Raw genomic sequence first — 24,347 nt, 5'->3', positions numbered from 1 at the left:
CGACACGCTAGCGCCGCGTTATCACACAGACAAATAAAGGGGCGCGGCGTGAGTGCCGGCGACAAATTAGCAACCGTTTGTGTTGCGATGATGATTGCGCGGTAATTTTTCCTCGGTTTGATGCGCAACACAGCCGCTAATTATCCCCGCGGTATCCGTCTGTTGCGCCGCCGCTGCCTGATTGCCGCTCCCGCCGAGCGCCGCGTGGATGGGAAGGAGGCGGCTCCGACAACCCGAGAGCGGCGAGGGAGGGCGCGCCAACGTGGGCGCGCTCATCCCACTCTTGGTTTTCGAGTGTCTCATCAAAACGCAAATTTTTCATTTAAAAATTGGCGGTTTGGTCGGCTAGCTGGCGCTCGTTTACATGCTTGAAGCTAAAAAAACCCCATTAGCAGCCTCCCTGGTCGACCCGCTCCCTCCCTCTGCTCCATCCTTCCAAATCTGCCTTCCAACCGTTGCTAAGGGCAACCGAAGGAAATTTCCAAAGGCTTCTGATCGGCGGAGGCGGGAATCCAGCGAGGACGAACGCACGAAAATGGAGCCTCGGCATCAGGAATGTTTATTCAGGCGTGAAGGAGCGGCGGCGGCGGCGTTGGGCCTGGATGGAGCTCCGCCCATCTGAAGAGCCTCTGAAACCTGAGCTTCATCCTGAAGTCCCCCATTTGTCTTCGTTTCCTCAAGGTTATTAGGTTAGCTTATTAGGGGTTTCCATGGCAACCGGAAACTCAAGGTGGACTTTAGGTTTTTATTTTTGTAAAGCAAAGCAGAACGTGAGGTGACTGAGTTAGCTAAGGCTAGCGAGGCTGTCCACTTCCTGTCCACTTCCTGTTAGCTAAAGTGTCGAGGACATTTTCTGACAGACACCGGTGAAAGTGTCCTCAGGTGTCCAGCGGGGGGGGGGGCAGGCGAATAAAGCGACACAGACAGTCCACGGAGCGCCTCTCTAAAGAGCAGCGGCAGCTTAATCCGATCGATCTGCTCCGTTTGTAATCCGAAACCCGAGCGAATCGAATCGGGGACACGCGGAAATCAAACTTTTCGCCTCTGATCCTCAGCATCCGCAATCAGCGCCCCCTCCGCCCAGTGCGCATGCGCGCGTCTGTCGCTCTCCGCTGCGCCTCGGAGCTGGTCTCGGAGGCGACTCCGCACAGAACCGCTCCTCTCGCCCCCCCCACCCTCCCTCGCGCCTTCCTCCTCCTCTTCCTCCTACCTGATTCAGATTCACTCCGCCGCTGCGCGTTTGCGAGGCGAACGCCGCCCGGAGAGACACGCACGCCGCTGACCGCCGCGGCGCGAGCACCCGGGCGCCGGCTGACGACGCGGACCCAGGTCGATCCATCGCCCCCACCGGAGCGGACCGAAGGGAGCCGATACCGGGTAAAGAACCGCCGCATTTCATCGACACGCGAGCCGAGGTGGCCGCGCGGCGACGGTGGCCGCTCACGAACGCGTTCGGCGATTCCGCGGCGGCGGGGGGGGTGAATGGAACATTGGCGTTTATTTACCCCCCAGGGTGACCCCCCCCCCCCCCAGGGACGCGGACGGCGGAAGCTCACGCGCGCCTGCTTTCATCGTTGTCATCTCGGTATTAAAAAGAAAAGAAAACAAACAGAACAGCACGCGCCACGCCTGCGTTCAGTTTCCGTTCGCGTCCGGACGGTTCAAGTTAAAGCGTCGCGCGGGGCGACAACACGCGCTGGCTCCAACAGATGACAGTCGGCCGCCGCTCCACGTGCGGGAGCGCGCGCGCGCGCGGCAACACGCACGGTTTTTTTTATTGCGGAATAGTCTGGATGTAATGATCCGTGTCTTCCAGCGTGTTTGCGATCCATCTTCATCATCGTAGGGGCTGTAAAGTTGCAGGAACCGGAAGTGCGCGCGTGTGCGTGCGTGCGTGCGTGTGTGTGTGTGTGTGGGGGAGGTGTTATGAAGTGGTCTTCTTCAGAGATCAATAATAAAAATCCTCCATCTTTTCCAGACTTGGCCCAGGATCCAGGAAGTCGGCGTCCCCCCCCCCCCCCTCGCCGTCTCCATGGCGTCCAAGTTGAACCCCAACGTCCTGTACGTGGCGGAGCACGGCGAGGCGCTGGGGTCGCCCCAGGCCGACTCTGAGAGGACCAGCATGGTGAGCCAGCACCAAACCCGCCCCCCCACCTGACCTGAGGTCTCACGTAGACACGGTCATGCTACCGTGGGCTAGCGCAGGCTTGTGGGTGAACAGGAAGTGGTGACGGTGTCATACGACATCTTCATTTCCAATAAACGAACGTGTGAATCGCACCATCACTTCCTTTAGCACCCTGAGAAAATAAACGTTCAAGCTGCAGCATTTATGCTAGCCGCTCGTCAGCGAGCAGCGCTCCGATGCTAAATATTCCCTGTTTTTTTTCAGGCCGGAGAAGGCGGGGAGGAGTCGTCGGACAGCGACGGCGAGCAGGAGGAGACGTCGCACAAGCTCATCCGCAAAGTGTCGACGTCGGGGCAGATCAGGGCTAAGGTAGCGTGCTAACTTCGCTCACAAGACGCTTTATATATTTAGACCAACGTAAAAAGTGAGGATGAAATTTTCAGGAGCGAACTCGTAAAAGTTCTCCCATCATTTATTTACGCTAATTGTCTCGTGATCGGCAAAGGTGCGAGTTTGAAGACGCGAGCTCCTCCGTGAGCTAGTTTGAGCTAATCTGGGCGCCTGTTAGCTTCCATGGAATCGAATCTAAACAGTTCTCGTCATGAAGCTAGCGCTAGTTTGGCCGACACGCGGTCTTGTCCAGAAAATGTCAGGCTGCTAGCCTGTCCATATTTTGGCTTCTGATTAAATGCTAACAAGCTAACAGGGGAACATGCTGCCACTTTTCATGATGTAGTCCCGCTACAGTTTACCGGCGCATCTGAAGCGGGCCTGTTAGCATGGCTAACCCTCTAATCAGCCTCATGATTTACCGATGAGCCGATCGCCCCGATCATTTTTGATCCCTAAACGCTGCTCGCGCACGTGCAAATTAGCGCCATGTGAGTCCATTAAAGCCGCGACCTGCCCCCACGGGACGCCGTCAATCACGTGCCGATCAATAGGAACGGCGGGATGCCCGGCAACATCTGTTGTCATGGCGAAGGCATCCCACAATGCTCCGCTCGTTCCTGCCGCGGCTAACGGCATCGGATATCAGTCTGGTATCGATTGGCTAATCTCGCAGGGCGATGATGTAATGTAAATTTTAAGGGCAGCGTGCGCGCCCAAATAAGGTCGTAAGGAGGCAGGAAGTGAAGCAGCAAGTTTTAGCTTCTTTTATTGAGAGTAAAGGAATTCATTTCCTTTATTTGTGTTTTTTTTTTTTCTCCGTGCTGCCACCTTCCAACTGGCCCAGAGGAGCCGCGGCTGTTGCTAAGCAGCGGCTAATGATCACGGACACGCCAGCCGCTAATTAAATTTGACAATGAGTAGCTCGTACCCGTGCGTAGGCGTGCGCGTGCGCGCGCTTCGATAGCGTCCTACTCATCGACTTTGGGATTAGCGTGTTTGTTTATGTCTGTTGGAGTTTGTTTACAGCTCGTGCACGGTTGTTTGTGGCTAAACTGCCCCCCCCCACGGCCGTTAATCATAGTCGTTAAACCGCCAGGCCCTCGGCGCACTTGCCAAAGAGGCGCTAATGCTTATCGTCTGCGACGCGCCGCCCTGCCACCGCTTGATTAATTCGCTTGTTCACCCGCGAGCCTAAATAATTGCGGCGCTCCGGAGGAGCCGCGACCTTTGGGCCGGCGGTAATTAAATACCTCCCGGTTCTGAGATGAGCTGGACGGCAAATTTAATCCCGCGAAGAACCAGAAAGACAAACTGGAAACGATCGCGGGGGCCTCGTTAGCGTAGCACAGCAGCGTCGCTGCGCGTCCAGGATTTTTAGGCGCCTGCGCATCTTAGCTAACCTTTTGAGCGGGTCACGCTCATAAATCCAGCACGCAGGCAATCGATAGCATATCATATATCCAGTTATGTAATGTTGTGTTAGCATGGTTCCACACAGCAGAGGATCAATACGGGGTTGTGAAGCTAATCATGACGTGCGTGTTCGTTCTAAAAACGCAGCCCGACATGCGACTGAGCCCCATAAAAATGCGATTTCTGGTTAGCTTGGATGCTACGTGGACTCGGATGCTCTCTGTTTCCGAAGCCCTCTCGTTAGCGTTAGCTTGCATAACCTGCCGTATTTGTGCCGCGGTGAGCGGTGACCAACAGGTAGCACCTATTTTTTCCCTTTTCTGTGGGTTTCCAGCTTTAGAACCGAGCCCACGCGCGCTTCAGTGACCACGTAGCAGCGCAGAGACGTGCTACGTGAGCGCTAAACACGTGTGTGGGTCGGTCAGCAGGGACGGCTGGAGGAGTGTGTAGGAGGCCCGATTTATGCCCGCGGTGTGTGTGTGGGCGCGGGTCAGCAGATAAAGCCAGAAAATTAGCAACTGGAAGAAGTAGCAGAGACGTTAGTATCAGTTACATAAGAACACCAGCATCCATATTTACCCCCTGGACGGGTTTGGGGGGGACCGGTCCGTGTTTTCAGAGTTAGCTTCCGAAACAATTAACATTCCTGCCTAAGGTGTAGCATCAGTGCTAACTCTGGCGTCTCAGTTAGCCTTGTCGAGGTCGAGCTAACATATTGACTTTTGGAGGCGGGTGGCAGCGTGAATCGTTGTACAGATGGTGGCGCTGAGACGTGACGCTAGCTCCGCTAAACGTTAGCTGTGAACCAGGCTAACATTAGCAACGCCATATCCTTCACTTTTCTCGTCTTGCTGTGTCTTTTCATCTGAGCCGCCTTGTTTTATCCTCTCCCTCTTGCACTGTCATTCCTCCGGCACAAACACACACACACACAAACACACGCGCACACACACACACACAAACACACGCGCACACACACACACACACACACACACCTTAGATGCCGTTAAGACATGTGTTTCGAAATATTACCCGCTTCACCACTGACATAACTCTCACTTCAGCAATGTGCTAACGATGGCGCAATATCTGTGTGTGTGTGTGTGTGTTGTGTGTGTGTGTGTGTGTGTGTGTGTGTGTGTGTGTGCGCGCTCCCTAATGAGCCACCACATTTCAGTCCTGACAGGTGTGTGTGTGTCTCTCAGGCTAATGCGCTAACTTGTGTTATCAATCAGTGAAGAGTGTGTGTGTGTGTGTGTGTGTGTGTGTGTGTGTGTGTGTGTGTGCGTGTGTGTGTGTGTGTGGTCTCTCCCTAATGGAGACAGAACACACAGCTCTTGTTCTGTGGTGTCATGAACGGATGCGTGTGTGTGTGTGTGATGGAGGATGAATAAAGCTTTTTTTGTCCCCCAATAAACTTTATTAGTCGTTGCAAACGTGGCTAAAGATAACTGGCTGAATTAGCTTCATTAGCGCCGTGAGCTAATGAAGGGTCACATTTATCCAGTCTGAGCCGCCGATGCTGCGCGTCTGTGTCTCCGTCTGTGCTGCAGTTTCAGGTCAGTCCCGACGAGGGTTCGACGGTCTCAGAACATCTGGGACGGCGGATTTTTGAGTCTTCGGCTCCGAGCGACAAAGTCAACCATTAGCATTTCAGCACCCTGTAGCTAAAATGCTAACGGGCACGCGCGCTCTCCTGGCGGGAGCGTTTTCAGGTCTGGCCTCGGGGCGCCGCCCGGAATATCCTGGGCTAATTGCTGCGGCGCTAATAGACGAGTGTTTCTGGAGCAGGTCGCAGCAGGCGCGAGGACCCGATTTAGCGTAGCTTCACCGCGCAAAAGAGGCAGAAACTCAGCGTGCACACACACACCACACACACACACACACACCGGAGCAGGTGTTAATGACACCTGACATTCCTCCCAGTAACCATCAGTCCGACGAGCTATCAGGCTCATCTGGGCGCTAGCCTCCATTAGCGCCCCCCGTCAGAACCACGTGGAATCGCACCCGAGGACCGTTGCCGGTGGGGCGACGACACACGTTAGCATAAATGTGACCAATTTGCTCCTCTGCTGTCACCTGCTGGCTAACGCTAGCCCTATGCTAGCTGCTAGGCCTTACGCTCCCGTTGCTAGCGCGCTAACTCGGCCGGTATCATCGCAGCGTAGAACAGCAGCAGAACGGCTCCCTGTTGCCGGGTTACCGGTGACTGTACCAGAACCCTGAGAAGGAGGAACGCTGTGAGTGGGCGGCTGAGAGGAAGTGGCTGCTGTCTAAAAACAGCCTCTATTTTTACACCACACACACGCACACACACACACACACACACAACACACACCACACACACACACCACACACACACACACCACACGTGTGTGTAAGAGAGACAGTAAAAGTCACCCAGATTGAGGGTTTCCCACATTTGGCTGTTCCCCTTGTGTTTAACGTTAGCTCTTCATAGCTCCTCTTCCTCCTCCTCTTCCTCCTCTTCCCCCTCCTCCTCTTCCTCCTCCTCCTCTTCCTCTCGACCGGCTTCATTAAACCCGGCGGCGCTCACGACGGCGAGTCGGACCGAGAAATATTGGCAGGAAGATCCAGTCCGGATATTGGAGCCGTCCGTTCTTTAGCCTAAATTCTTCGTGCTACTTTCACCGACTGCCCTCAGGCTTCGGGTCACGTTGGCGCGTTAGCATCGCGTGACGGCGCTCTGTTGGGTTGTAGTCCTGGACTCTGGAGGCCTCTGGACCACAGAGAGCTGATCCTGTGATCCAGGAACCAGACCTGGTCCTCCTGCTGGAAGAACTGCACAGGTGGACCTAATAAAGTGGCCGGCGAGCGTAGCTTAGCCGCAGCAACAAGGGCCACATCCTGAAACATGGTTAGCTGCACAACTCCTGTTAGCATCACACCGCTAAGACAGGGAAGCGAATTTTGCTATTTTCCAAACAAAGATGATGGAATATCAACGAGACCAGGAGAGCTCAGCATGCTAAATGTTGAGCTAGCTAGCTGCTCCAGAGCAGGGACTGGGATCTGCGCTAGCACGCTGCCTTTCTGCCGCAAACGCTAGCAGCAGCGCGTCTTAGCGGACACCTTATCGGCTCGCGTTCATAGAGCCGGATGCAGTCGACGCTAACTCGGTTAGCACGTTATTAGCGTTCCCCTCAGCCCCTTTGATGCTTTGATGCAATGCTGTACGTGTTTGCCCGTTAGCGCAGCAGCTTGTTATTGTTAGCGGCGTGCAGGATTCCCCGCCGTGTGACAGACAGTTGCTGCTCACAGTTTCCTTCACACACACACACACACACACACACACACACACACACACACCACACACACACACTCTCACACACACACACACACTCACACACACACTCTCACACACGTACAAAGTCTATTTCTGTTTCTAGAAGCAACCGTTACTGTATTTGGTAATTCTCCTCCCACCTTCTCTCTTTGTTTAGCCACCAACTTCCTCCTCTCTCTCTCTCTTCCTCTCTCTCTCTCCTCTCTCTCTCTCCTCCCTCTCTCTCTCTCTCTCTATCCCCTCTCTCTCTCTCTCTCCCTCTCTCTCCCTCCCTCTCTCCCTCCCTCTCTCCCTCCTCTCCCCCCCTCTCTCCTCCCCCCTCCCTCTCTCCCTCCCTCTCTCTCCCTCTCTCCCCCCCCTCTCTCTCTCTCTCCTCTCTCTCTCTCTCTCCTCTCCCCCCCTCTCTCCCCTCTCTCCCCCCCCTCTCTCCCCCCCTCTCTCCCCCCCTCTCTCCCCCCCTCTCTCCCCTCTCTCTCTTCCTCTCCCCCCCTCTCTCTCCCTCTCTCTCTCTCTCCCTCCCCCTCTCCTCTCTCCCTCCCTCTCTCCCTCTCTCCTCTCTCCCCTCTCTCCCCCCCTCTCTCTCCCTCTCTCTCCCTCTCTCTCTCTCTCTCTCCTCTCCCCCCCTCTCTCTCCCTCTCTCTCCCTCTCTCTCTGTCGCCATGCCGACATGCTGTCATTCTCTCACCGATACCCGCAGAAATGTGGCCTGAGACGTCTGCACACGCCCACCTGCTAATTAGCCAGCAGTCGTTAGCCGCCGTTAGCTCCCGCTGCAGATGATGGAAGCTAGCTGGCTTACGTATGAAAACACATGTCAAGCACAAACAGGCGATAATCCTCCGCTTCTGTCGCCCACGCCGGGCTCCAAACCCGCCATTATCCGGCCCAACGCTCAGGGAGCCGGAGAGGAGGAAGAGGAGGAGGAGGAGGAAGAGGAGGAGGAGGAGGAAGGGATGGAAGGAAAGAGAGAAGAAGAAAAACGCCGCTAAACATCACCAGGGTCGAATATTTCAGTCTGCAGCCTCCATCCAGACCAGAACTGTTTCTGTTAGAGCCACAATAACTCACCCCACACACACACACACACACACACACACACACGCACACACCCACACACACACACACACACACACACACACACACACACACACACACACACGCACACACACACACACACAGGCTCCATTTTTAGCCGCGGTCTAAATTTAGCAGGTCATTCTGTTAAACAAACATCAGTGTGTTGGGAGACTGTCAAAACACGCCGCCGCCTGTTTCCATGAGCGCTCGTCCTCGGAGCCGCCCGCTCGCACGTGCACGCCGTTCCGAAGGATTGTGTACATTGCACGGGAGGTCAAAGGTGAACGTGCTGATTTCGGAGGAGTTAGCGTTAGCGTCTCTCTCGTTAGCTTTTGCCGTCGGATTTAAAGTTTCTGGGATTCTCTAAAGCTGACAGCTGACGGGGAAGCTAAAGCTAGCAGCTGCCAGAACGCAGCGTCGTGCTCGACGCTAATCCTCCAGCTCAAACCATTTAGACCAGCTGACGGCTGCTGGTGGTTGTCAGCAGCAGATTATTATGGTCTGGGCGCCGTCCGTCACATGATCAGAGCCGCCGATAGCTGTCACGGATGGACGAGACGAGTTTAGCGCGCTTAGCGTAGCAAAACCACAGCTCATCGCGTGTGTGTCTGTGTGTGTGTGTGTTGTGTGTGTGTGTGTGTGTGTTGTGTGTGTGTGTGTGTGAGAGAGAGTGAGGGGCTGGTTCGTGAGGCAGGATGTGGTCGCTCCTCCCTCGCTCTCGCTCGCTGCACCTGTGCGTGTGGTCAGACGGCGTCCGTCCGGCCAAAGAGTAGAAGGGCAGACGTGCGCACGCACGCTCCCGCGCCGAAGGTTGATTCCTCGGTGCCATGGCGACCCCGGCGCGCCGCCACATTAGCCAGATTAAATGTCGGGACGTGAGGATAAAGGTGTGATTGATGAGGTTGGATCCGCCCACCTCGGCGTGCCAGACGGGCGGGGTCCGGCGGCGCCCGATGAAACGGCGTTTTCAGCCGTCTGCGCTCAGACTGCCGTGGCTCCGCCTCCGTGGCTCCGCCTCCTCCAGCTGCCCCTCTCCCAGGCCGCCCTCTGCTGGTGAAACATGGGAACTGTCTGAGCCAGCGCCTCGTTACAAAGGTCACGGGGTCGGATGTCGGGACTGTGGCAAACCTGTCGCGTCCCCACAACTCCTGAGTAATGAGCTGCTCCCGTGTGTGTGTGTGTGTGTGTTGGATGCGCCGCATCACTTCCTGTCTCTTTGATCTCATAAATCCCCCCGTTGAGTGAGACTGGGATGGAATCAGCCCGTAAGCGCTGCTGGTGGGGCTCAAACCCTCCGTGTTCGAGATGGTAAACCTCCTGAAAGGGCGGAACCGCGGGCTTGGGTGACCTTTTGACCTTTCATCACGACCTTTCATGCTAACGCCAGCTAGCAGCGTCTGTTCTCTGCAGCCCTTTTGTGAGACTTTAGCCGATTAGCTTCAGATTCACATACAAACCAGCCAGCAGGAGGCGCTACGCTAACATGCTAAAGGAAGGAATGTTTCTGCTCGTCAAGTGTGTGTGTGTGTGTGTGTGTGTGTGTGTGTGTGTGTGTCTGCATTCATGTTAAAACAGGCCAATATCCTTGAGGCAATAAATAGAACTGGAGGAACCTGTACAACTGGCCTGGGGGGGGGGGGGGGGGGGTTTCTGTGCCTTGGTGTGGAGCCTCCGGTCCGTCCAGGTCGGGGGGTCTCTGTGGCGGGACCTGGACCTGGACCGTGACCCCCCCCCAAAGGTGGCGTCTCCCTCGCCTCAGGTCTCTGTGCCCGGCCATGCCTCAGCTTGTTTGTATGTGTGTGTGTGAGTGTGTGTGTGCATGTGTGTGTGTGTATGTGTGTGTGAGTGTGTATATGAGTGTGTGTGCTCATATATCTCATAAATGCATATATGTGGGGGTGGGAGGGTCAGGGTTTTTTTTCTTGTCCTTCTTCTTGATTCTCTTGTTTCTTGATTTTCCTGTTTCTCTTTGTTGTTTTTATCCTTTGTGAGACACTTTGTGCTGCCCAGGGTATGAAAAGAAATAAAGATTGAATTGAACAACACACACACACACACACACTCACACACACACACACACACACACACACTCACACACTCACACACACACACACACTCACACACACGCACACATGCATGCTCCACCCTGTCTCTGGGGAAACACACACACACACCTTTGCCCGCACACACTCGCCGTTTCCCTGTGTTCCACCTGAGGGGGCGGGGCTACCTGAACACAGACGTTTAAAAGACAGGAAGTGTCGAGTTTTCTGGCTCAGCCAAGAGTTGAGGGAAAAGAAAGGAAGCATCAGGAGACACACACACACACACACACACACCACACACACACACACACACACACACACACTCCTCCATGCCGGTGTGGGCTCAGCTCAGCGAGTGCTGCGTGGCGCCGTTCTTCCGCTGTGAGGGGGGGGGTCAGGGGGACGACGACCCGCTGGAGTGCAGCCACGCCGCCAAGTCGCAGGAGACTCACCTGGAGGGAGAGGTCAGTGACCCCTGACCCCGTCACCGCCCACTGTAACGGGAGCCTAATCTGAAGACGCTCGCGTGGAGCCTTTAGCTAGTGGCGGCTCAATTAAAAGGTTGGATCAGACAGAGAGACATCGGCATGCTAATCAGCGCGCTCACGCGTGTGTGTGTGTGTGTGTGTGTGTGTGAGTGTGTGTGTGTGGGTGGGTGTGGGTGTGTGTGTGTGGGTGTGGGTGTGTGTGGGTGGGTGTGTGTGTGTTGTTTTACTCTAGTTAGTGGAACGATCTGACGACACCTGGAAAATGAGATGAGCTGCGTTTCTGTTCCTGCTAATCCAGGACGTGGCGTTAGCTTCTGAACTTTGCCCGAGCATTGTGAAAAGTTTTATTGCTAATCTGGTAGCGCGGCCGATTTCAGGGTTCAAGGTCAAAACGTCGGATGATAAAGGGTGAACTGTGATGTCAGTGGACGGCTAGCTGAGGCGCGCTAGTCTATGAAAGTCTTGCAAAGCACCGGATGCTAGTTTCTTTTGATTGTTATTGCCAGAGTTTTGGCCGGCCGACAGGTTCTCAAGCTAAGCGCAGGTGGTTCACGCTAAAGAGCGCTAAACTCCCTCGCGTTGTTTGCGTCGGTGTAGCGTGTTTTTTTGTTCCTAAAGCAGAATCTTGATTTCCTCCGATTGGAGAGGTGACGATCGCCATGGCGACCACGATGTCCTGTGTTGTATCGATTTAACGGAGGCTCGAACGGCCGTTCCAGATGCTAATTTGCTAATTAAATTAAGATGTTGTCGTTTCGCGCGTCTGGCTGTTAAACTGCTCCGCTGGCGTTAGCAGGGCGGTTTTAGCCACGCTCGGTCCAGTTTTACTGCTAACACGGGTAGCTAGCTGTAGAGAAGAGGGTCGGAATCCCGGCTGGATCCTGAGTAATTCATGCTAATGCTCATTTATCCTCTTTTCTTCTTCTTCTCAGAAAAGTGTGAAGGAGGGAATCCTGTTGAAGCAGACCAGCTCCTTCCAGCGATGGAAGAGGAGGTACTTCAAACTCCGCGGAAGGACCCTCTACTACGCCAAAGACTGCAAGGTGCGTAAAAGAGCCGCTTTAGCATTTTACTAGCATTCAGCCCCGTCGTCAGCTGAGTTGTGGGCGTCTGTTCCGCCTCCAGTCTCTGATTTTTGACGAAGTGGACCTCTCGGACGCCAGCGTGGCCGAAACCAGCACCAAGAACATCAACAACAGCTTCACAGTGAGTCGGCGCATTTTGACGTTAGCGCGTAGCTCCGTAGCCGTCACGGAACCGTTTCTTCCCCAGGTGATCACGCCCTTTCGCAAGCTAATGCTGTGCGCGGAGAGCCGGAAGGAGATGGAGGACTGGATCGGAGCGCTGCGCTCCGTCCAGAAGTGGGAGACCTACGAAGTGAGTTTGCTCTTTACTCATTCTGACGCTAACCTGCGCGGAGCCGCTAACCTTAGCGGCGCGTCGCATTCCAGGCCAGCCAGTTCAACATGGAGCATTTCTCCGGGATGCACAACTGGTACGCCTGCTCGCACGCCCGGCCGACCTTCTGCAACGTCTGCAGGGAGGCGCTGCCGGGGGTCACCTCCCACGGCCTGTCCTGCGAAGGTGAGCGGCGCCGCGGCGGCTCGGACCGGCTCGAGAGTTGGGCGCCGCTAAGCCCCTCCCCCTGTGCGCTCTGTCTCCCGCAGTCTGCAAGTTCAAGGCTCACAAGCGCTGCGCCGTTCGCTCCACCAACAACTGCAAGTGGACCACGCTGGCCTCCATAGGAAGTGACATCATCGAGGACGAGGAAGGGGTGAGCGGCGAGGGCCAGAAGGGGGGGCGGGGCGCCATGGCGTCCGTGGCACAAACGGTGACGCGCGTGTGTGTCTGCAGGTGTTTATGCCGCACCAGTGGCTGGAGGGAAACCTGCCCGTCAGCGCCAGGTGCGTGGTGTGCGACAAGAACTGCGGCAGCGTGCGGCGGCTGCAGGACTGGCGCTGCCTCTGGTGCAAAGCTATCGTGAGTTTAGCCGCCGCTACCGGTTAGCCGCGGTGCTAATCTCTGGCCTCTAACGTCGGCTCAGACCGACGGGAGCTCTGTCGCTCAGACGTTAGCTTTAGCCCGAAGTCAATCCTGGTGCTGCTGTTTGCTCAGAACACACAGTTAGCTTGTTGACGGGGGACGGCTGTGAGTTAGCTAAACGGCTCCGCCCGTCGTCGTAGCAACAAACCGGAGCAGCTGAGAAACAACAATCAGGGTTAATATTTAGGTTCCGGAGCTGTTCCAGAGGGTCCACGTAGCAACGGTGGAGATGCTCGCTCACACACACACACACACACACACACACACACGCACACGTAAATGAACCAGAGTGATATTTGTAAAGGTTGAAGAACTGACATTTTCTGGGTTTCAGAGGGATGAAATGACCTTTCTGCTTCTGCGTGTGTGTGTGTGTGTGTGTGTGTGTGTGTGTGTGTGTGTGTGTGTGTGTGTGTGTTCACGTGCACGCAGGTCCACAGCGGCTGTAAAGACCAGACGGGGAAGGTGTGTCCCCTGGGTCAGTGCCGCGTGTCCATCATTCCTCCCACCGCCCTCAACAGCATCGACTCGGATGGTGAGAACCTCCACACACACACACACGCACGCGCTAGCTTACGGTCGCACAGGCGGCCACTTCCTGTTGACCCCGCGACCCCTCGCGCGGAGGTTAGAGGGGTGCTCTGCGGCTAAGCTGCGGCGTTGACCTTTCAGGCTTCTGGAAGGCCACCTCGGCGTCGTGCAGCAGCCCCCTCCTGGTCCTGGTCAACTCTAAGAGCGGAGACAACCAGGGGGTGAAGTTCCTCCGCAAGTTCAAGCAGCTCCTGAACCCGGCCCAGGTGTTCGACCTGATGAACGGCGGTCCGGAGCTCGGGTACGGCGAGCTCTACCTTTACCTCCGTTAGCTAATGAGCCAGCAGGCTAATAGCACCTGCCCCCTCCCGCCCCACCAGACTCCGGCTTTTCCAGAAGTTCGTGACTTTCCGGATCCTGGTGTGCGGGGGAGACGGCAGCGTGGGCTGGGTGCTGTCGGAGCTGGACAAGCTCCGCCTCCACAAGCAGGTGAGCGGAGGAGGAGGAGGAGGAGTTAGCGTTAGCGCGGCGGTGAGCTGAAGGCGAGTGCGTCTCTCCCCGCAGTGCCAGCTCGGCGTGCTGCCGCTGGGCACCGGGAACGACCTGGCCCGCGTGCTGGGCTGGGGGGGCCTCTGCGACGACGACGCGCAGCTGCTGCAGATCCTGGAGAAGCTGGAGCGGGCCACCACCAAGATGCTGGACCGGTGAGACCCGCGGCGCCGGCGCCACCGCTCATTAGCCCACGCTAGCGCCGCCCAATGACTCTGCCTTCGACCGCAGGTGGAGCGTGATGACCTACGAGGTTCCCGCCACCGCCAAAGGAGCGCCGGCGAAGGAAGAGGACGGCCCGGAGTCCCCCCTGCAGGTACTTCCTGTTTAGCATCTGCGTTAGCTTTTAAAGCAGCGAGGACAAGCGCTTGACACCTCTGGGACGCGTCCTCTCAGATCCACATCACCCAGTATGCCGACTCGGTGGCGTCCCACCTGGCCAAGATCTTGGACTCGGACAAACACAGCGACGTCATTTCCTCCGCCAAGTAGGAACCGAGGCTAAACGTAGCGGCGCAGCTAAAAGCAGCTTAACCGAGTGGGCGGCGCCGTGTAAAACGTGCTTTTCCTCCGCCCCCCCGCAGGTTCCTGTGTGGGACGGTGAACGATTTTGTGGCGGAGGTGGGGAAGGCGTACGAGAGGGCCACGGAGAACAGGGAGGAGGCGGACGCCATGGCCAAGAAGGTAAACGAGCGTTATGTAAGCGCTTGTGTAACGGCGGCGTGGGAGCGCGTCTGTTCCTGAGCTGCGCTGTAAAAAATCGATCCGCGGGAATTTACTGATCTTTTGCTTCCATTCCCAGCGTTCTTTTTTCGCTTTTTGTTGCTAGCGGAGGATCGCGAGAACTAGCCAAACCGCACATGTCCCAGCGTGAACAAGCGTAGCATCGGTTAGCATGGTTCACCCGTCCCTTGCAGCGTCCCTTATTGTCTCGTGTTGTCTCCCAGTGCGCTCTGCTGAACGAGAAGCTGGACTCCCTCGTCAAGGCTCTGAGCGAGGAGGCCGAGGCCCAGGTAACGACCTCCCAAGGTCGGCACTCAACCCGCGCCTTTCCCTAAAAATTGCTAAGCTAACCTGCTAAGCTGGACTAGCAAAATAGCCAAGTTCTCTTGTAGGAAAAAGAACAAAAACTGTCATTCAGAGGGGTTTTATTTGCAAACAAGCCCTGCATTAGCATTAGCTTAGCATCAAATGTCACCAACACCCGGAGGTGCTGAGACTGAAACGGGTCTGGCCTCCAGGTGGTGCCCGCGGGGTCGTTGCCCAGCCAGGAGAGCGGCGGCTCCAGCCCCGGCGACAGCGGCGGCGAGTCGGGGTCGGAGGTCAGAGCGTACCGGTCCAAAGAGCAGCTGATGCTGAGGGCCAACAGCCTGAAGAAGGCCCTGCGGCAGATCATCGAGCAGGCCGAGAAAGGTACGGAACGTTCCCCGGCCGGGCCCTCCTGGTCCCCCTGGGCTCACATCTCGTTCTTTCAGTGGTGGACGAGCAGAACCGGCACACGCAGGTCCACAGGATGTCGTCCGCCTCCTCCATCCGGAGGGAAAACAGCGAGGAGCTGAAGGAGGCGGAGCCACGTGAGTGCGGGGGTGTAACAAGGCCGCGAGCCGGAGGCGGTCCCACGGTGTCTGACCTCCGCTCTGCCACAGGTCAGGGCGGCCTCAGCCCCACCTCCCCCATCGTCCTGGAGAAGCCCGAGGGCCTCGCCGCCGTCACCTTCAACGAGGAGTCCGTGTAGGTCCCGCCGGCACCGCCGTGGTCCCGTAACGCGGTCCCGTAACGTGGTCCCGTAACGTGGTCCCGTAACGTCCCGCGTCCTCTCACCCGTCCCTCTCTGCAGGCTCTGCTCCGAGAAGTGCGTCATGAACAACTACTTTGGCATCGGCCTGGACGCCAAGATCTCCCTGGAGTTCAACAACAAGAGGGACGAACACCCCAAGAAGTGCAGGTACGTCTAGGACGGAGGTCCGGTCTAGGACGGAGGTCCGGTCTGGGGTGGAGGTCCGGTCTGGGGTGGAGGTCCGGTCTGGGGTGGAGGTCCAGTTTTAGGTGGAGGTCCGGTCTGGGACGGAGGTCCGGTCTGGGACGGAGGGCCGGTCTGGGGTGAAGGTCCGGTCTGGGGTGGAGGTCCGGTCTGGGACGGAGGTCCGGTCTGGGGTGGAGGTCTGGTCTGGGGTGGAGGTCCGGTCTAGGGTGGAGGTCCGGTTTTAGATGGGGTTTTTAGATTTGAGAGCTTCATCAGGTGCTTCATCAGGTGCTGGGCCAGACTGGACCCGGGTCCAACCCCAACTGGTTCAGCCTGGTTTGAGCCAGGTGGGCGGCTGTGGTAACACGGACGCTCCACCTGTCGTCCTGCAGCAGTCGCACCAAGAACATGATGTGGTACGGAGTCCTGGGGACCAAAGAGCTGGTTCAGAAGACCTACAAGAACCTGGAGCAGCGGGTCCAACTGGAGGTAAAGCAAAGACGAGCTGTCGCAGGAGATCAAAGCCGGCTTTGATCTCACCCTCCCTCCGTCCCCCCTCAGTGCGACGGCGTCCCCATGTCCCTGCCGAGCCTGCAGGGCCTGGCCGTCCTCAACATCCCCAGCTACGCCGGTGGGATCAACTTCTGGGGCGGCACCAAGGAGGATAACGTGAGTGGCGCCGTGGGAGGCGGCCGCGCCGCTGCCTCTTGGCTTTGAAGTCAACGGCTTTGTTCTCGTCCCCAGAACTTCGGCGCCCCGTCCTTCGACGACAAGAAGCTGGAGGTGGTGGCGGTGTTCGGCAGCATGCAGATGGCCATGTCCCGGGTCATCAACCTGCAGCACCATCGCATCGCACAGGTGAACCACCTGACCCCGGGGGAGGAGCCGCTGGTCTTTGCGCAGCTGGAGAAACCTGAAGTAGCCGCGAGCTAGCTAGCCTCAGCAGGATCCGAGTGCTTGCTTTCCTTTTGTCTCTTCCTTTGTTAGCTAACCGTGACGCTACAGCTAATAAACGAGCTCCTCGGCTAATGTCGCTAGCGGCGGCGCTTCGGGCTACTTAACTAGCGAGGGATTAACGGCCGCTAACTTTGTGTAAATGTGCCGCACCTCAGTGCCGCCAGGTGAAGATCACCATCCTGGGGGAGGAGGGGGTCCCCGTGCAGGTGGACGGGGAGGCCTGGGTCCAGCCGCCCGGCATCGTGGAGATCGTCCACAAGAACCGGGCGCAGATGCTCACCAGAGACAGAGTAAAGCCCCTTTTTGCCCTCAGCACGGTGCCCCTGAGGTTGCCTAGCAACACAGCGTCGCTGCTCTTCACCTGCAGGCCTTCGAGAGCACGCTCAAGTCCTGGGAGGACAAGAGGAAGATCGAGAGCTACCGCGCCAGCAGGCCCCGCCTCAACTCCCAGCAGTCCATGGAGTACCTGACGGAGGAGGAGTGCGCCCAGGTCCAGCAGCTCGGCATCGTGGCCGACGCCCTCATCAGCAAGTCCGTCCTTTCTCCTCTTTGCTTTGATGTTTCCGCCTCTTGCTTTGATCTGACCCTGTGACTGCGCACGTCCGGTTCCCAGGATCCGGGAGGCAGCCAAGACCCACAAGCTGGTGGAGCAGGAGCTGGCCCACGCCGTCAACGCCACGGCCCTGGTGCTGACGGAGGCCAAGCTGTCCAGCCCGGAGGTAAGGGCGCCCGGCGCCTGGACGCGTGCCCACGCCGCCGCCGCCGTTGACTTCTTCTCTGGTTTCAGTACCTGAGCCGCAGCACCGCCGTGGAAATCGTCAACAGCAGCAAAGTCCTGCAGGCCGAGACCAGGATGCTGCTCGACGGGAAGCTGCTGGTACCGTCTTCTTCTGCTGTAGCCAGGCTAGCAAAACGGCGCCGCGGTTCAGAACCAGCGCCAGGAGACGGTAGGAGCGCTTTAGAACGTTGGGCTAAGCCGCCGCCTCTCGCTCCTCCGCAGTCGGACTCGCCGGAGGAGGAGGAGCTGCGCCTGACGCTCAACAGCCTCAGCACCGAGCTCCACAAGCTGGACGACATCCACTGGATCTGCCCGCTCATGCAGTGCTCGGAGGAGGTGGGAGGAGGTCCGACGGTTTGTCCCGGTTCCCCCGCGCAGGTTCTGAGGCGTTTGTGTGTTCCAGGAGGCCGGTCGGAGCAGCAGCAAGAGCAGCAGCATGAAGCTGAAGATCATCCCCAAAGTGAAGAAGGAGAGAGAGAAGCTGCACAAGCAGAAGTCCAACAGCTCCCTCTCAGGTGGGACATCCCCCACCTGGACCTCCGGGGGGGCGGGGGGCTCCTGGGGGGGCGGGGGGACCTCGGGGGGGCGGGGAGACTCCAGTTCATGTTGTCATCTCTCCCTCAGGAACCTGGGACATGAGGAGTGGACCAGGAGAGGCCGACCTGGGCAACTGAAGCCCCACGTGAAGTGCTTTAACTCCGCCCCTTCCCCGACGGTCGCCACGGCGATGCTCCTCCTCCTCACCCCTCCCCCCAACCGGCATCCTCAGAGGTCCAGGGGGGAGCCTTGTTTCTTCTCTCTCTTTTTTTTAAATGGTTTTTAACGTGAGGCGCCTGGCTTTCGCATCGCCGACGTTGCGCTTGTGGTTCCGTGTGCCTGCTTGAGTCCGGAGGCCTCGGCCGGCCGGCGGCGGGTCGGCGCCGTTTTCCCGCCATACGGGGTCGTGTTTACGTGGTGCTCTCCTCGCATGTCAAGCGCAGCCATCTTGTTTTACCGCCCGTCGACCTTTTACTTCTTCACTGGATTTTATTCGTGGACTTCCGGGCAGCCTTCAGGACTCACGGACCCCCCGTTGCTAACGGCAACGACGCAAAGAACAAACTGGAACTTCTCAGCCGTGTCTGCTGAATCGAGGAACATCTTTAAATGTTGCAAAAAAAAAAAAAAAAAAAAAAGTACCGAAGAATGTAGTGGACCCCCCCCCCCCCGGTTTTGACGTAGTTTTCCGAACTTTTCATCCAGGTCTGCGATTTCAAGAACATTTAGAGGAAGAATCACGCACACACTGGAATGTTTTGCCACATCTGTGTTCCAAACTTGAAAGAGTGATTGTTTTACCTTCATATCAACAAATCTCCCCGGTCGGGTTTGAGCGCCGCGGCTACGCTAACGTTCACTCAGAATCTCGGATACTTTCGACCTTTGTCGGGGGGGTGAAAGCTAAAATACCGTCAGGTTTTTTTTCTCGATGCAACCAGGTTTCACAACACTCGAGGGTAAACCTGCCGTGTTGGGAATGTCATATTTCACGTAGCTTAGCATAGCATATAGACTTGATCCATCTTTAGGTAATTTAAGATGTTTTATTTCAGCTACCTGCCACGAACGTCTAGATGCTAAGGTCTTTGTGTTGAAGTGTTTAAAAACGGCTACTGTGTTAAAGATAAAGCTGCAATATGCTAACGGTTGCTATGAAACAAGGCTTAAATATGCAATTATAGACAGCGATAAGTAAGGGAAAAATTTAGCTTCGACGCTTGGCTAAACACATCCAGGAGCTAGCTTTAGCTTAACATGGTTCTTATTTAACAGATAATTTGCGCTTAAATGTGAAGAGTTTAAATAGTTGAAAAATGGGGCGGGGGGGGATTATGCTAATCAATGTCAAACTATACAAATACTCATAAACCTGTGGAGGCGCCGATCGGTGTAGCTAACTAGTTGCGCTACAACTGTGCTACTTCCAAAACTCAAAAAAAAGGGATCAAACTGTCATAACAATATTTAACTCAGGTGTGATCAAGAAGGAAAAAAAAAAGACGTTTACATCCTGGGACCAAACCGGGATCGCGCGTTTGAATTTTTGCGTAGAAGTGAAGTTTTCACGGTACTAACCCCGTCGTAGATGTTGAGCTCTAGTGAGGTCGTGCTAGCGTGTCCATAGTGTGCCGGCTAACCCCGTCCTACACCGTAGAGGCTTTAGTGGTGTCGTGCCAAGTTCGTACCGAGCTCGGCGGGAGCGGAGGCCTCAGGGTACGCTAGCCTCCCCCTCGGGGCGCGCTAGCCTCCCCCTCGGGCGGCGCTAGCCTCCCCCTCGGGCCGCGCTAGCCTCCCCCTCGGGGCGCGCTAGCCTTCCCCTCGGGCGGCGCTAGCCTCCCCCTCGGGGCGCGCTAGCCTCCCCCTCGGGCCGCGCTAGCCTCCCCCTCGGGCCGCGCTAGCCTCCCCCTCGGGCCGCGCTAGCCTCTCCCTCGGGCCGCGCTAGCCTCTCCCCGCCGACGTCGTCGTGTGTCGTACATTTCGGAGTTTACTGTATCTCGCCTTGCACTTTACGAAGACGCAAACTAAACGAGGGGAAAAGACATTTGTGTGCATGTGAGTGTGTTTGTGTCAACGATGGAGTGTTTTTTATGATTTGATGATGTCTTATTTATGATACGTGTACATATCTAACCAAATGTAAAAGAATGAGATATATATGCACATATATATCGAAACGTATACGCAGGTGTTTGACAGCCGTACATTTACTCCAAAAGCAGCTTTCCGTCTGTGGACGCTGACCCGACCGGCCCGTTTCGCTCCGAGCCGGACTCGATGTTGCACGACCTTGTACGTGGCGAGGTGTTTTCTTGTGTAATCGTGTGCAGTGTGTAACCATGGCGACATCGGGGCAACACTTTGGAGATTAAACCAACTATTGAAGTGTGAACGCGTCTCTGTCGTCAGTCCATCGGAAAGTTTCACGCTTGCAGGTCGGGTCCAGAATGGCGCCCAGGGCCTTGTTCCGGGCCCCCGGGGCGGAGCTGGACTCCTCCCACAGTGTCCCGGGTCAGTACGTGAAGGACCGACGTGAGGACCGTTTGAAGCCCAACATGGCGCCGTCCTAACGAAGCAGTCCCTCGCCTCCCTGGGGTCAAAGGTCAGTGAAGACACTAATGGACAGTATTGGAAAATCTGTGTCTGGATGACGGTGACCAAGGTTTCATTTTCCAGGAGGACCTGGAGACCCACAGGACCAGGAGACCCGCAGGACCAGGACACCCACCAGGCCAGGACACCCACAGGACCAGGTGACCCGCTGGGCCAGGAGACCCACCCTCTGCCTCCAGGTCAGGGTTGAGCTCCTGTAGACGATGACACAGACGGGACACAGTTGTCTTCCATCCCTGTCCCACGAGACCCAATGTGGACCTATTTGTCCAGTGCAGGTGCGCTCCGCCGAGCGCTGTGTGGTGGCGCCCTCTGGCGGTACAGGTGTGTATCACAACCCCCCCACATACTGAGAAGTCACTGCTCATTCAAAATTCAGCTTTATTTAAAACACAACAGCTGACACGAGTCTCTCATTCCAGAGCCGGCATGTCTTCGTATCCCTCCGCCTCCTCCCCTCTCCTCTTCCTCTCCTCCTCCTCCCTCTTCCTCTCCTCCGCCGCCTTCTTCATCTCCTCCTCCACGTCCTTCATCTGGAGGTCCTGCGTCCCCTCGCCGGCCTTGCTGCTCTTCTCCTTCAGCTTCCTGTTCTCCGGCGTGTCGTAGGCCCACTCCTCGTCCGAGTCGCTGATGTCATCGTCGGCGATGTCCCAGTAGGACTGGGACGCCCCCGCCGTGTCCTCCAGCGGGTCCTCCTGCTCCGGCTCGGCTTTGTGGTTGGGGTCCTCCAGTTTTCCCCAGGCCACCTGATGGGCTTTGCGGAGGACAATCTCGACCTTGGACGGGACCATGTTGACGGTGCTCTCGGGGACGTTCACCACCTGGTGTTCACAAACACAGTCCAGTGAACCCGGGAGAAGGACACCGGACCAACCTGCCATCCCGACCCGTTCATACCCCCCAGAGGTGAAAGTTCCTCTTGAAGATCTTGTTGTCCTCAAACTGGATCTGGCAGGAGAGCTGGAGGAGACACCCCAGGTTAGACTGTGACCCTCCGTCCTCTCCTGTCACACGTGGACCCGAGACACTCACCACTGTCCTGTTAGCCTCCACACAGCACAGGTCTGCGTTAGCATTCTTAGCGTAGATGGTTAGGACGACGCTGTTTCCTGTCTGGTGCCAGTCGTGGCGACACGCCACCTTCTTCTTGTCCTGCACAGAAACAACCTTTCAACAGCTGTTTACAGGTGCTGGACCCCCCCCCCCAGTGGGACAGGTGTTGGACCTTCTTGGTGACCCAGCAGTGTCTCCCTGAGCTGCAGCCCTTCTGGTCCAGGAAAGCGTTGAAGTCCGTCGTCTTGATGCAGCAGCAGCTCCAGAACTTGTACCTAAGGGACAGAGGAGTGAGTGTCCCCCCCGTCTCACCGTCCATGCGTGTCCTTACCCCTCGTGGAAGACGGGTCCTCCAGGATGATGCTTGCAGACCTCCATGTCTGTGTCAGGACCTTCATAAACCTTCAGAGGGGACATGGAGACACCTTGTTGGACTGGAGCGATCATGTGATCAGTGTCTAATCAATAAAGTCTAATTCATCGATGCAGTTTCCTGCTGTGGCCACTAGACGGAGCCAGAGATCATAAGTCGACTCACCGTCTTACAGCCGGTGTTCTTGCATCTGGTCCCCGGCAGGACGGTCCGACTGTCTGAGGGGACACAAACGCACCATTAAGGGAGATTTTAATCACTTAAAATACACAATATAAGCAAATCAAACTTTTCTCTAAAGTATGTGTGAAAGTTACTAATAGCAGTAGTTTATATTCTGAGACGATCCAGATGTTTAGCAGGGTTTTAACGGTGTCGCCGCATTAAAGTCAGTGATGTGTTCAAGGACACAGGAAAAAAGTGTTTCCACAGATGCTCTGACAGACTCACCCTGGTTCTCTTCCTCTGCCTTTTTGCTGAGGTCCAGTTTTTCCAGCACCTGAGCCAGCGAAGCCGACACCTTCACGGGCAGCTTGATCTTGGCTTCATTTGGACTGAACACACACACACACACACACACACATTTCAGAACCACTTTGTTTTTGCCAAATGGGGATAACCCAAGTCCACATCTTACTAGTAAAGTGAGGACATTTTGGCTGCTATTGACAACTTTTAAAGCTACATTTGAGGGTCCAGAGTTGGTTTTAAGGTCAGGAGTTTTGGGGTGTGTCGTGTAGACACAAGTCCTCACAAAGATAGGAGTCCACACACCTGGGTCTGTCTCTTTGCAGGGCCTCGGCAGATTTGGGTCCCTGGTAAATGATCTCTTCCCCGTTGGCGTGTTTGGCCTCTGCCTTCTCCGACGACACCTCCGGCCGCAGAGGCTCCTGGGGCTTCTCGTTGCTATGGCGACCCCGGGTGCAGCCCTGTGTGGGAAGCAGAAACGGCAGTTGCGACACCACCCACGTGGCTCAGACTGCCCCCTAGTGGACAAATGTGGCCTCGGAAAATCCTGAAAATGTTCCCAGATTCAGGTTCTCACCTTGATGGAGAGGAACTCCGAGAAATCCGTCGTTCGTTTCCGACAGCAGGACCAACCCTGAACGTACACATAAAGGATGGAGTTAAGAGGCAAAAGCAACAGAAACGTCAGTTTTTATTAGCATGGTTGCTAAAGTTTACCTTGAGGGCATCGTGGAAGATGGGAACGCCGGGATGGAAGAGGCAGGAATCTGCAGCAAAAGGAGAAAAACTGTCAGCAGGGGGCGCAACCAGCCGCCAGGACATCCCATAAAAGGACAACAGTTGTCCAAGTCGACATGCTCTCACACACACGCGCCCCCATGCTACGCTGAGCTAGCTTGATCGGTTACATTTTAACATACAAATACATGCGTAGCAGAAATGTCCAGTGTCCAGTGAAGACAACATTAAGACATTGTTGAATTTATGCCACTTTAGCGAGTTACATGGAAGCCGTGGAGCCGAAGCTAAAGGCTAACGGCTAAATGCAATCTGCAGGACCCAGTCTCACCGTCTTTGTTCTTGTCCTCGTCAAACTTCTGACCGCAGCCTTTGTTGTAGCACAGCAGAGCCATGGCGAATGGTTCCGGCGCCGCCCCGCGTCAGGGTTTTGTCCCTCTGGTGGGATCCTCTGGAAGGTTCTTGGGAAGGCCTGAAAGATCCCGAGACCAGGAGAGGAGCTGTCCTCCTCCTCTCTGCTTTGGCCAGAGCTGAATGAAAGAGTAAAAATAGCAGCCCCATGCCCCCCCCCTTACAGCTGTCGGGACTTATCTGAAGGTGGGGGTGGACACGGAGGGACAGGACTGCCGAGACCTGCAGACGTCTCACGTTCTGCTTCATCGCAGCACATTTAGGGGACACACGCGTTTTTGGAGATAAAACAGCTGGAATCTTCAAGTCTGGCGCCCCTGGTGGCGGCGCGGCGAACTGCAGGTGCGCAAAATCACCGTCCCTCGACCGGCTGACGACGAGCGCTACCTGCGGCTGTCAGTGATGCTAACGCGCTACTGTTGCAGCTTTGTTAGCTCGGCCTGCTAAATGCCAGACACGTCGCTACCAGGTGGACGTGG

At 56.3% G+C, this 24,347-nt stretch overlaps 2 protein-coding genes and 1 long non-coding RNA gene across 6 annotated transcripts; 2 read left to right on the top strand and 1 right to left on the bottom strand.

Annotated features, from left to right (window-relative positions):
- The first annotated feature begins 993 nt into the window (after positions 1–993).
- Positions 994–20,604, top strand: si:dkey-172j4.3 (diacylglycerol kinase delta). Of its 3 annotated transcripts, XM_057028091.1 has the most exons (31): positions 1,152–1,377; positions 1,979–2,125; positions 2,393–2,497; positions 11,787–11,897; positions 11,980–12,060; positions 12,127–12,231; positions 12,306–12,438; positions 12,522–12,628; positions 12,709–12,834; positions 13,330–13,432; positions 13,570–13,729; positions 13,809–13,917; positions 13,993–14,132; positions 14,209–14,293; positions 14,374–14,465; positions 14,562–14,661; positions 14,925–14,990; positions 15,219–15,390; positions 15,453–15,551; positions 15,624–15,708; positions 15,815–15,922; positions 16,333–16,429; positions 16,502–16,609; positions 16,685–16,798; positions 17,053–17,187; positions 17,265–17,428; positions 17,511–17,616; positions 17,685–17,774; positions 17,898–18,011; positions 18,079–18,190; positions 18,300–20,604. In XM_057028091.1, exons 2-31 carry the CDS (start codon positions 2,033–2,035, stop codon positions 18,347–18,349), a joined length of 3,270 nt encoding a protein of 1,089 aa, XP_056884071.1. In that variant the 5' UTR covers positions 1,152–1,377; positions 1,979–2,032; the 3' UTR covers positions 18,350–20,604. The 3 variants fall into 3 exon arrangements, with proteins under 3 accessions (XP_056884070.1, XP_056884071.1, XP_056884072.1); XM_057028090.1 differs by having other exon boundaries at positions 994–1,377; positions 15,453–15,708; XM_057028092.1 differs by lacking the exons at positions 1,152–1,377; positions 1,979–2,125; positions 2,393–2,497 and adding an exon at positions 10,464–10,830 and having other exon boundaries at positions 15,453–15,708.
- A 253-nt stretch (positions 20,605–20,857) lies between these two features.
- On the top strand, positions 20,858–22,362 carry LOC130523128 (uncharacterized). The gene is made up of 2 exons (XR_008949797.1): positions 20,858–21,149; positions 21,248–22,362. It is a non-coding gene; the product is annotated as an uncharacterized LOC130523128 (long non-coding RNA).
- On the bottom strand, positions 21,187–24,277 carry zgc:92429 (uncharacterized protein LOC445063 homolog). 2 transcript variants are annotated; one of them, XM_057028122.1, is made up of 11 exons: positions 23,789–24,277; positions 23,437–23,486; positions 23,297–23,353; positions 23,026–23,180; positions 22,702–22,805; positions 22,417–22,469; positions 22,210–22,280; positions 22,051–22,153; positions 21,858–21,977; positions 21,723–21,785; positions 21,187–21,646 (listed from the first exon to the last, which is right to left on the bottom strand). In XM_057028122.1, the coding sequence occupies exons 1-11, from the start codon at positions 23,850–23,852 to the stop codon at positions 21,239–21,241; spliced, it is 1,248 nt and encodes a 415-aa protein (XP_056884102.1). In that variant the 5' UTR covers positions 23,853–24,277; the 3' UTR covers positions 21,187–21,238. The 2 variants fall into 2 exon arrangements, with proteins under 2 accessions (XP_056884102.1, XP_056884101.1); XM_057028121.1 differs by having other exon boundaries at positions 21,723–21,977.
- Between the last annotated feature and the right edge of the window lie 70 nt (positions 24,278–24,347).

This window comes from Takifugu flavidus, chromosome 3 (genome assembly GCF_003711565.1).
Source record: "Takifugu flavidus isolate HTHZ2018 chromosome 3, ASM371156v2, whole genome shotgun sequence".
NCBI classification, from domain to species: Eukaryota; Metazoa; Chordata; class Actinopteri; order Tetraodontiformes; family Tetraodontidae; genus Takifugu; species Takifugu flavidus.
The sequence above is the reverse complement of the archived record's forward strand: the minus strand, read 5'-3'. Positions and strand labels throughout refer to the sequence as shown.

Bases quoted from the DNA above. Each gene is read 5' to 3' on its own strand.
- si:dkey-172j4.3 (XM_057028090.1), top strand. From the start codon at position 1,090: ATGCGCGCGTCTGTCGCTCTCCGCTGCGCCTCGGAGCTGGTCTCGGAG. The intron at 2,126-2,392 runs GTGAGCCAGCAC...GTTTTTTTTCAG, and splicing joins ACTCTGAGAGGACCAGCATG to GCCGGAGAAGGCGGGGAGGA. The intron at 15,391-15,452 runs GTACGGAACGTT...TCGTTCTTTCAG, and splicing joins CATCGAGCAGGCCGAGAAAG to TGGTGGACGAGCAGAACCGG.
- zgc:92429 (XM_057028121.1), bottom strand. From the start codon at position 23,852: ATGGCTCTGCTGTGCTACAACAAAGGCTGCGGTCAGAAGTTTGACGAG. The intron at 23,181-23,296 runs GTGAGAACCTGA...CTTCCCACACAG, and splicing joins CGGAGTTCCTCTCCATCAAG to GGCTGCACCCGGGGTCGCCA. The intron at 21,647-21,722 runs GTATGAACGGGT...TGTGAACACCAG, and splicing joins GGAACTTTCACCTCTGGGGG to GTGGTGAACGTCCCCGAGAG.